The sequence below is a fragment of the Chanos chanos genome, chromosome 3, assembly GCF_902362185.1.
Source record: "Chanos chanos chromosome 3, fChaCha1.1, whole genome shotgun sequence".
Taxonomy (NCBI): domain Eukaryota; kingdom Metazoa; phylum Chordata; class Actinopteri; order Gonorynchiformes; family Chanidae; genus Chanos; species Chanos chanos.
Genome location: NC_044497.1, coordinates 31,680,739 through 31,693,337, shown reverse-complemented (window position 1 = coordinate 31,693,337; position 12,599 = coordinate 31,680,739). Strand labels below are relative to the sequence as shown.

The following is a 12,599-nucleotide window of genomic DNA, read 5'->3' as shown; positions in this document are numbered from 1 at the left end:
TTCCAAAGACGCCTGACCCTGGTCTATTGTATTCAGCGGAATACCTAAGCAGACTGCATTGTTCTGCATCATTAAAAAGCCATCTGACGAGGCCCGATAAGCGGGCAGCAGGAACACACTGGTCAGAAATAACAGATCTATGTTTATATAGTGAACCCCTGGCAAAATTATAATTCTCTGCAAATCTTTCTAAATAACAACCCTGTTAAATTCACACTGAGATCTTGATCTGCTCTGACTGACATGCTATCTCTGTCTGAGATAACCACAACACAGACACAAGAGTCTCTGAGCAAATCTGTCAAGCCTCAGATCTGCCCCCAAATTAAAGGCTAATGCACACATGATCCACTCTTTCATTAAGTCTTTCCTAATGACCCTGCCTTTGCCTGGCCCTGGGCTGCTTCTTATTTTGTTAATTGACTTAATGTTGGAGGTCATCCAGTCTGTATCTTCCTCTCCTGTCTGAGTAAGACCTTCCCAAATCATTAGATCTCTGCTTTTATAACAAGGTCAGACGAAATGTACAGCTATAAGACACCTTAATACATGACCTACATAGTGAGTTAGTGTGTACATACACAATATAAATGCAACACTCTTGATTAAAGCAACAAATCTGTCTTAATATTTACTAAAGAACACACACTCCCACACACATATCTTTGGCCTGGAAACAGGCACGCTATGGCAGAAGTTTTGTTCCCTCTGCTGTAGCACCACTAAACAAAACACTCTGGTGACCATCATATGTAGTGTCATGTATGTGTGCATAAAGGTGGTTGTATTCAATATAAATGTTTATGTTTATGTACTTATTCAGTTATGTAACCTATGTGCTTATGTTTATGTATTTATGTATTTATGCAACCTACATGTTTATGTTTACGTATTTATGTACTTATGTATCCTTGGCGTTTATGTGAGGCTTTGTACAGACTGTGGCAACAAATTTCCTTGAAAGAGAACAATATAGAATCTATCTATCTATATATACAGTACATACACAGACCTAGCTCATACACCATATTAATCAGACGCAGACCCCTGGTTCCTGTAGCCTGAGAGACGTGAGATCCTTTATGAGAGCATCAGTGATTAGATGGTTAGGCAGATCAAAAACATGCTTTTACTGTAAACACATCAGACTGGGTCTCCAAAAGCAAACCATAAGTTAGATGAAGCCAGGTGTTCACATGCATTCCCCTTAATATACATCAAAACCATTCTCTTACAGAAGAAATGTTCAGCCATCCATCTTAATAATAATAAACAATGGACTTTCATTATTGTATCAACTGAAGAGCTATTAGTTAGGACCAGCTTTGCTCATTTCAAAATGACAAGATGACATGAAATGGAAAAATTCCCATTTGTACATCAGCATACTGTTCCAAACAAAGCAAAAAATGGGATTATTTGTTATCCTTAAAGTGAACGACTATACGCATATAGCAGATGGCTGGAACATTTGAGGAAGATTACCAAATTTGCAAATATCACTCAAAAACAAATCATACTGTCTGGACAAAACCTACACAGATTATTTAGATGTGTCTGCTTTTGCTTAGCCTTTGTGATGCTCCAGCTCCTGCTCTCCTCTCAAAACCCCCTTGCGGTTATGAAGCTGAGTTGATTTGGTTTCAGGGAAAACCACAGGAATGGACCTAACGCATGGGCCCAGGACTGCTCGTATGTACAGTGAGGGCAAATATCTCATCTCCATCTTATGGGACCGGATTGGATCACCAGAGTATCCTTAGGAACACAATGTAGTCTGCAGTGCCACGATTTCACAACACACCAAATGAAAGAATCCTTTTGATTTACATTTGTGTATACATTTCCAGACCACACACACGTGTCTTTAATCATAAAACTGATGGAAAGAGTTTTATGGAAATAAACCCATCAGCACTGGCTTTCAAATTTGATTTCATCTTTTCTTAATTAATGACTTTTTGTGAGTCTTAAACAAAGTCCCGTTAATACACAACAATAACAAACACTTCACTTTGACAGTGGTAGACTTCTGAAACCCATGATGCAGGACCCATCCCACAGAGCTTGATCAAAGCTGGGAAACACATCTTCATCACACTAATGACTGATACAATGAACATATTAAAGAAGCCACAGGGAACATAAGGCAAGTAAACATGTTAGGGGAAAAGCAGATACTGTGACTTATTTGCACAGTCAGACACACATTTCTGACAATTCTGGGCGAGTTTGACAACATTCATTCCAACACTCATTACCAAGTATGCTACACTGCGTGCTTGGCAAATTAACAGAAACAGTGAAATAATGATCTTACAAAAAAGGCTCTTTAAATCCTGAAATGTGGAAAAAGGTGAAGACTGCACATTTGAAGATCCTGGAGTTTGGCGAAATTACTCACAAATTCCTGTTGGATCTGCTAGCGTAATTTGAAACATGAATGTCTACTCTGAAAGTGACACCTTGTATGCCAGATTTGAGGCTGAATGGACGATTGAGAGACAGTGAGACACAGCAGTACCTGGCAGGAGAACAGTAGAGATCAGTGGTCAAACACACTGTTTTTTTTTCACAGGTCAGGCTCTAACTGAGAACGACAAGGCCTGAGAAACAGTAGGAAACATTCAGCTATTAGGGAAAACAAGAGCTTCTTTGATTCTCCTTAATACCCAGGGCTGCAGGTTGAGGACCCTTTTGCTTTGATGTAAATCCCAGTCCTGGAAAGTTATCTGTCTTTAGATCGTGGAGATAAGAACCTCTGGAACATTGTGCCGAGTACTTTCTGTCATCCCCCTCAGTGACCTCCCATAAACTGAGTGTGACTCACCTATACAGGTACGTGCATCGCTGTGCAGCCGAAAGCCCGGGTTGCACTCACAGTAGTAGGATCCTCTGGTGTTCACACATCTGTGCTGGCAGCCTCCGTTATGGACCTGACATTCGTCAATATCTGCAGACACAGAGGACCTGGCATTACTTCAAGTCTTTTTAAACATGCTGTATGATTTGTTTGTATGCTCAAAATTAAGCATTCACATTCAACAAAGACTGCGTGTTGTGTTGTGTTGTGTTGTGTTGCGTTGTGTTGCATTGCATTGCATTGTGCTGGGTTGCGTTGCGATGCATTGTGTTGTGTTGTGTTGTGTTTCCTACTAAGGAATCTCATTGAAAATCAGACAAGTTGTCTCTCACTAATCCCAGCAGGTCTTTAGTAACTTAAATAAGACCATAGTTTTTTTGAATTGGGACAAAACAAATTGGCCATCTCAAAACCTTTTTTAATCCCCTTAGTGACTGGTATTTTGTAACCTTGAAAATCCACAGTCACCATGACTCCAAGCAACTGCTGAGAACTTAACTTTAAATTTATGTGATTCCCTTAAAAAGCCATTGGACGGAGTTCTGAAAAAAAGGGCTGCAGGCAGTGCACTTGCTCTCTCTGGAGATGCCTGCTTTAAAGTGCATCAGCACTGTGAAAACATATAATCAGCACAGAGCACACCTCTCAAAGACCTCTTTGTGTCCTGCGCAGTGTAACCTGGCTTACCTCTGATGATCCACCCTGGCACTGGCCCCCATAATGATTATGAGACTCAGAATAGTGCTACAAACCATGTTTGGTCCCTTACATAGTCTTTCTCTACACTTTGCTTCATTTAATAGCAAGGAACACAACCAATGGCACAGAGGGAATATTAAAATATATATCAGTGACTGATTTAAAAATCATTATATGAATTATCAACAACATAGCTGTGTTTTGTAATAGTTTATAGGTTAAAATAAATGAAATCAAGTGGTGTTAAATGTGAGTATGACTATTTTAGGGTGCACTGGGGTGTATGTGTGGATCTCTGGGAGAATGTGTTTTGTATACCCAGTGTTAAGGGGTGGGGAGGGAGATTCTGCAGGGATTTTAAGGGGAATGTAAAAGGTTGGCGATGATTTTGGACATGGCATGATTGAAACAGGTCCATAAAAGCGTGACAGGGTGAAACACAGTAATGCCAGTAGTTATCAGTTTGGGAATAGAGTCAGGGAGTGGGTTATATTTTACCATGCAGAGAGTTACAGCTATGTGTACCTTGGATCCTTGGAGTATGAAATGCTGTGTCTGTGAACACTTTACAGTTTATTTTTTTCATGGAAAGTTTTCTAGGAGTAGATTTATTGCAGTTGTTATTTGTTTAAACATTGGTTTATGTGTGTCATATTTCATGTGTGATTTTTACAATGTATTCAGCTGTTGGCAAGGTCACTCTTAAAACTAAAACAAATTACAGTTCAATAGAGCATACGATAGACAAAAAAACACCTCAACCTCTAAGTCCTCATAACTTCCTGAGCTGACTCTCGATTCAGACTTGATCATACACAAGATAATCTAAACTTCATCCATGCCTGATGTCTTACCACTCTCCCTTTATATGGTGCTGACTAACAGGGAATCAACCTTGGCTGGGATGGCTTGGCTTGGATGGAGGGGAATCAAGCTTTTTTTCTCAGACTGTTACAGCTTTATGAGTAGACACTGTCACCAGCATTTCAGACAGCATTTCAGACAGGGACAAATATCATTTGTTTATACAGTCTGTGAGAATTTCAGGACTGTGCCCAGCACTTGGTGAGCACTGCCTAATGTTAAAGATGAAAACGATAGCCTAACATTTAAGTGTTGGTGTTTAGGAGCCAAAACACAATTTCCTGATGTTTGAAGTTTGTAAATGGAACGTAATAAAAAAAAAATAGCTTTGCTATCAATTGCCAGCACTTTTAGTTTCATTTAATGAGTAATTTTAGTTGTTTTATGAATCATTAGTAACGTAATGTCTATGTCGTAGCAGTTCATGAAGATATAATAATACATAATGGAAGATATTGCAGAAAATCAATAAAACCATGTCATGAGAAAAAATTGAATATTGATCTTAAAGAATCACTCCTCTTCAACCCAAATGTAAAACAATTCTAAAGAGATTCAGCTGGCTCCACAGCTACCATTTCTCCTCTCCTGCCGTGAATAGAAGAGAGTCACAGCAAGGGATGCGTGTCTGAGAACAAAGCAATTCAAGGGAGTTATACCATCTGACAGGGGGAGCCTCCTGAATTTGCTTGATGTCCTCATTGCCCTGATTGACAACTGTACAACAGAGAGCAACTCATCAGACAGCCAGATCCTTTGTTTGAAGTTGTCCCTGTATGATAAATAGGTCTGATTACATTCAAAATTCACGTGCCAATAAGGATGATTAAAAGATACCTCCTATAGAGAAGACCAGATTAATGTCTGACCCTGGCAACATAAGGTCAAACAAGTCAATGCAGCTATTGACTTTAATTTCCACCTTTCCACCTCAAACACATTTATACTTCAGCCATAGGTTGGGAATTCTCCATATGTTTTTATTTATGGAATGCTGCTATATGATTGCCCTAAATCGCATTTAATCCTTCTAAACATAATTTTCCCATGGGCCAAGTTATGGCCTCCTTATTAAAACCATTCAGTAGCATTTATCTGGTTTAGATTTAAGAAATGGCTACAGAAGTTGAATTAGTTTTCATAGCAATAATCCAAACACAGCTCTGAATATGTATGTTGATTCAAAGGACTGTTGCTTATTCCACATGCCATTAATCACATCGGCCTTGGCTCTATCCACAGCCACCAAAAAAAAAAAAAAAAAAAAAAAAACAGATTCAAAATAGAACTTCACCGTTTGCTGCCAAGAATGCAATCCACTTCATTTTCACATCAACACAGATACTTAATGCAATCCAGCAGTGACAAAGACCTCATGCACAGGACAGGTGAAATAAGGAGAGGCTACAAAATACAAAGGATACTCCTTTCTGGTAATAAAGCACACTAAATAATAGCTTCAGAAAATAAAAAGGAGGACAGATATTCCAGAATTATTGAGATCGTCATTCATTCATTATATACTTTTCATCTCTTATCTCAACTGTTTGAGAGACACACCTACATGTACAATGGAGCATATACCTCACTGTTGTAAACAGTAAGCTAACATACTTCCATCTCACAGACAGGAAACTAGCCTGAGTAGAATGCCAGTGTACCTGGGTTATTTACAGTATGTAGTGAGTCTCAAACGCACCATTTAAAGACAATGGACACTGGGGGTTAATGGGGACCACCTGTCCACACAACCACAAGGAATCTTAATTGCAGTGGACTACAGCCAAGAGGCAATCTTAGACATACTATAGTGCTCCAGTTCTGTAGATGTACAGTGGAAATGCTCATGCACAAATACAGAGCTAGGGTGTAAATCATTCACACAGCATCATTCATGCAGGTCCATAAAGACATATATGTATACAAGGTTTGGGGGGAGGGGGAAGGGGAGGGGCATCGTGGGAGCTGGCAGCGGCTCAGGGGGCATTTCTTATGGAGTTCAGTGATCTCTGCAATTAATCATAAGTTGAGTAGGACATTGTCAACAAGCTGACTAGAGTGAAGGTAAATACTTAAACTGTATAAAGACTGTAAGCTGTTGGGGTTATTGTACACACTAGAGATTTACTGCTCATTCCCATGACCTGTTTAGCATGGTAGTGAATGGTATCACAGTCCTCTGAGAGCAGGCCCACTGCTGTAGGAAACAGGCCTCAGACACTGCAGTTCAGTCAGAGGAGAAAATCAACAACATGTGTGTGTGCGTGTGTGTGTGTGTGTGTGTGTGTGTGTGTGTGTGTGTGTGTGTGTGTGAATTTCCAGTTTAAATACACCAGTGTAAGACTTTGAGTACAACCTTTTGTTTAGTTTTCACAGTTAATAAGAACAAACAAGCAATTTATGTATGTTTGGAACAATCACATTTTATAATAACACAATTACGTTATTACTCCATTTGGACAAAAATCACATAACCAATATTGCCGGTAAATACATGTTCAAAGTTTCACAAAAGAGTAGCACTTTGCCTTATGTTTGTATATTAATAATTTTTCTTCTTCACAAATAATGTGTCTGTCTGTTGCTAGCATTTAAACTTGTTGCAAACATCAGCAAAACCACAGAGAGAAAAATTCAACCAGTGTACATGATTTGATTTCTGATAAAGGTGCGCGCGTGTGTGTGTGTGTTTGTGTGATCTGTGTGCGCGAGTGAGAAAAAGGTGATCTGAAATGCCAAGATCCCAGCCTGTCTTTCATTTTTATATTGTTTAGAAAACGGTAGGGAACATCAAAAAGAAAAGAAGTAAAATGTGATTCTAACTCATATAAATACAGATGATCACAGACATTCTCTGGAATGAAAAATAGCACACAGTGCCGTGGCTCAAGTGATTGTGCCAGGCGGTCTATGGTTAATCTAAGACACGTTTCTCCTGAGTTGTGTTTTCCAACCAGAAATATTCTTCCCTGAAGCAAAATCTCTACCAACACCAACCAAACATTCCCATTCTGTCCATTTAGTCATAGAAAATTGTCTTGAGGTGTTTAGCATCTTAAAATGAAACAGTTGTTTTCATCTAAACAACTTAATGACTTTACACAAAACAGAACTCAAGTGCTTCAGTCATTACAAACCTGTTGCACCAGCGCCATAACCCCAACAAACTGCATAAAAATCGCCTCCAAAGTCAAATTGGGAAAAATGCAAACTCCTAATTCATTCCATTCATATAGTAGGACAATCAAACCAGATTAAAATACTACCAGCGATCCTCCTGAAAACATTTACTCGCAACTTATTACAAAAGCCCTCCACAAAAAAAGAAAGGAAAGAAAATAGACAAAGATCAACCAAATTTTTCAAACATTTGGAATTAGAACCAGTCTCTCGGTGCAATTAAGCAAGTTCAAACGAAGCTTTGTTATGTCACATCTCTACACTACACAGTCTGAAGGGGTAATCATGGCAGGCAGATCTAAGCATCCTTGTTGATATTACGTTTCATGCTTCACTTGAGGGAAACAAGCAGCATGGCTGAAGTTTCCCCAAGGATCAAAAATGCCATCTGCTCACGTTGCCTATTTCAATCTGAAGAAAATCATTAACAGTGCTCACAAAAATATGACATTATTCTCAACCACTTCATCTTGTACCTCTAACCCTCTCCTCTAATCTTTAGTCTGTTTATTCAAGTATGTTTATAAAGTGCCACCATTTTGTTATCCTCACAGAAAAAGAGACTCAACAAGCAAAAGACAAATTTTCTTAGTAATTTGATAAATGAAATCTGTTTGCATTATTAGTTTGACCAGTGTTAACTTCACTCTTTCACATTTTCACTTCACTGAGGACCACTTAGCAAATGTGTCAGTTTACCCCCACAAAGCGTTCCAAACTGTTCTATGAACCAAGAGTTGAGCATCAACATACTGAATCATTTTGTCACCTTTGAGTTCCTCACAATATTCACAAAGAGAGGGGCACACAGAGGTGGGGTTTTTTTTTCTAACATTTGAAGTGATTGGATACAGTCCAGGACATTCTTCTGTACCTGCAAGAATTCCTTTGAACGTTTATCCCTTCAGAGGGTCATGCATAGTGAAGACATCTCTGTACAGTGGTTCTGTATACATTTGGGAAGATGCAGTGTCTGTGGAGTTCTGACAACATGAGGTACTATGTCAAAGATTGATGTGTTGCAAAATTACATGTTTTACAAAGACATTTTAGTAAGAAGGTGCTTAGTAAACCACCTAGTGTTTGTTTGAGTAAAACAAACACAGGGATCTTGTGACATGTAATGTTTTGCCTGCTAACCTAACAGAGCTAGACATAGATACAGACATTAGACATTAGAGACATCTACATTGTAGGTACACTTTGCAGGTGTACACTTAGAGATTATGGACTATGGACTATCTGTTGCATTGCAAAACTTATGTTACTTATCCTTTGGTTCATGATGACTAGTCCTGTACTCATCAGTGGTCAGTTTCTGGCCACAGAATCACTGCTGGCTGGTTATTTTTGGGTGGCGGACAATGCTCAACTGCTCAACGCTCAATGCTCAACAGTGATTCTGACATATGTCACAGTTATACACATTACTACATAGATGTTGGCAAAATACGAAAAAACACTGATAACACTGATAAAAAATAACAATGATAAATGGGGTTGATGAATAAAATGGGTTAGGTGAGCATCGTCTATTTAAAATTGCTTTTCATATCTTGGACCTCTTCTTTTTTTGCAGACACATCATTTCTTTGTGTGGTGTACACTGAGCTGTATTTCCTTAAAACCATCTTGAATCTTGATTCACAGGAGGCAAACATCTGAATATGCTATGTGTGAACTCAAAACTCTGACATAGTTCTGGAAGATCTTACTGTACATCCACGAAACAGCACGACCGTGATCCTACCCAGCTGCCTACACCCCGTTACACTGAGTGATGAGTGAGAGATGATGTTTCCCCTGGCACTGCCAAGAAATCACCAAGTCACACCGTTGTATCTGTGCTTGATCCCAGCGATTAGTCAAATCAACTCATTAAAGAAACACAATACCACCTTCCAGCACAAAAACACGGTAACAGTGACAGGCAACACACCACAGATTGCAGATCCAAAATTTAAGGTCAGAACTATCTTGTTCAATAAGAAACAGATCTATACACTCAAGGCATAGACAGATTTTTTTTTTGCATGTTGGATTACACAGCTGCATTCATTTCATAATGATGATTGCATAATAGCTCAAGTGAAACAATTCATGAGTTGTACTCCTAAGGAAGGATATATTTAGTTCACAGAACAGATATATAATCTGTTTATCTCAGAAAACTATATAGAACACTCACCTGGCCCCAGGTATCCTGTGTTGTATGGGCTGTATCCATGGAAGCATGAATAGCAGTTTCTATGGAAATAGCGGTAGCGGGTATTCCCAGCTCCCAAACTTGGGACCACCTGGCCCCAAAGGCTTAATAAAACCACAAATTGCCACTCAGGTGACAACATGGTCATACTACACTGGTTTGCTGACAAAGAAATCAGGACGTGGAAATCAATGAAGAATGAAGAAGAGAAATTGAAAAACAGAACCAAACATGTTAATAGTCAGAGAGAAAACTGTTTAAAGGAAGACAATGCAAGTACTGCTAAGTCAGTCACTTAAGTAGTCCTGTGTCCTCTCCCTCTCTCTCTCTCTCTCTCTCTCTCTCTCTCTCTCCCTCTCTCTCTCTCTCTCTCTCTCTCTCTCTCTCTCTCTCTCTCTCTCTCTCTCCCTCTCTCTCACAGACATGTGCTGCTGATTTGTTGTTGCTTTCTTTAACAAAGCCCTCCTTTTCTACTATGCCTCGATCATCTGTGTCCAAATACACTTCAGTCCCGCCCACCTCCTAGTCTCTGCCCCTCCTCACTCCCTCAGGTATTGGAGTAGGACAGAGGTACAAGAGGTTTGCCAAAACAGCAGATCCAAGATCGCTTCTGTCAGACGGACTAAACAAAAGATGATCACATACAACTGCTGTTTGTACTAGACACAGATACAAGACTGAGGAGGCTCTTACCAAAAACATGAGACATTTAAGGATTCAAGTTGAGAGAACCACAGCTAAGATGAAATACCCACACTAAAGAGGAAAATTATGCTCTCAAATTCAAGTCCTCCACTCCAGATATAGTGATTAATAAGCCCTTGGCAATTAATATCCTTCAAGAAATTTGAAAGGTTGGAAATGTGAGTAGACTAAAACATCAGGAATTTTGGCAAGTTACTGATGCACTGCAGATGGCCATAAGAGGAAAAATGTCAGATTATTTTCAAGTGGTATGACAGAAAGGGCACAAGTCTGCAGGAAAAAAAATCTTTACAAATATTGAGTATGAAGCTTCAGTATGCACTTTTAACATGACCATAAATAACATCTCTGGGAATTTTGTAGTCCAATAGTCTAAGCATGGTTGGCATGCAGGCTCAAGTATCAGCAGATTTGGTTGAGATCATAAGTATATAAATATACCTGTAGAGCATGAAAAAAATGTAAAGAAAAAAACATACATATATATGGCTATATTTGTGAAACTATCATAGAGTTCCAAAGAGTTCCAAATGTGAGGCTTTATAGTACACTTGGAAACTTTTCAGGGAGTGCTGATTCCTGTGAGTTTTGTCAACCGCATCAAATGGAGGCCATTACAACTCCCATTCCCATTACAGATACTGGACAATCCCAGGGTTCCGAACTGAAAAAGAAAACCAGGTGCAGGTCAAAACCCATTTGATTAGAATTAAGATTAGAAACCCTTTGACACACACAAGAGGGTCTGCATTCTGTCTGTACGTCAGGCAAAACTGCTGGGTTCTCTGGTGTAGCTCATTGAAAGACCCTTGGATTACACTGAACAGTGCAACTCAGAGATGCGTGCAACACAATACTAAAATTAAGCATGCAATTCGGGGAAATTACCCTTCAAGCGACAATTTGTTGAAAAAAAAAAAACAGAGAATGTCTTTTAGATAGAAAACAACTATCCTTCTTAGAGAACAAGAAGCAAAAACTGTTTTTGAGCGTATTAATGCAAACTATCTTTCAGACAAGCCCTGACACGACACCCACCTTTGGCTCTGGCACAATAAAATGGACATTGTTTGTGATGTTTCAAAAAAAAAAAAAAAGAAAAATTTAGCCAACCATTAAATCAATGTCATTCTGGATCAAGTTGAGCCCCTACCCAAAATCTGCACTTCAAAGATCGTAACTCAGTCAAAAAAAAGAGAAAATGTGAGAAAGAAGAAAACATCAAACATCTGTGAAAGAACAAAATGTGATAATCTTCCACAGTTCTGGTCACTGAAAGACCACATGTGTTTGGCATAGCGTTGGACCCCGTGAATCACACTCTTCACTATAACCTTTTAAACATAGTCACATTACACTTCTTCTCCCAGATCCGGAGAAGTAGTCCAAATAAAAGCTGATGCAATGGATAGGAAACACACATTACCATATGTTCATCAGAACTACGCCGTCTTTGTCTTCAGGACAAAAAAGGCAAAAGTCATTCAGTTTATTTTGCTGAGTTTGCTGAGCATCAGAATTACGATATTTTTCGTCAGTAGGCCTCTTTTGGGTCCATAATTGGCACAGATGCTAGCTGAGGAAAGCACTGACACACTCAGGAGGAAAAAAGTCTGCTCAGTGCTAAACACGAGAATGATATAATACAAAAGCAATTTGTGAAGACACCACTGACCATTTTACAGACTACCTACAGCACACTCATTCATTACACTCATTTTTCTCTGTCTGTAAAAAAGCATTAATCATGATGCTGGCACTGCACACTGTACGCTGACAGCAGAGCTTCTGTATGAAAGGATTGTTTTTATATAATCAATCACTATCTGGTGTATTTCAGAAAGAGTGCACAGCACCAGTTTCAGCTACACTACACATTTATAGAGAACTTACTATTCTTTAGTGATGTACTAGGCAAGCATTGACTGAGGACATCCATCCAAACTAGGAAACCACACTGGACACCAGACAACTTATCATGCACCATAACCAGAGATTAGCTATGCCTGGAAAACATCTTCAAAATGTTACTATTCTGTGTAATGATACTGCTACAGACTCAAAATGGCATATCCCATTTAT

At 39.1% G+C, this 12,599-nt stretch overlaps 1 protein-coding gene across 1 annotated transcript in view; it reads right to left on the bottom strand.

The window, feature by feature from the left end:
• Positions 1-12,599, bottom strand: part of megf6a (multiple EGF-like-domains 6a) — a 54,031-nt gene that overhangs the window by 16,217 nt on the left and 25,215 nt on the right. The window contains exon 5 of the mRNA XM_030767736.1: positions 2,831-2,953. Coding sequence (XP_030623596.1) covers positions 2,831-2,953 — 123 coding nt within the window. The remainder of the gene's footprint in view (positions 1-2,830; positions 2,954-12,599) is intronic.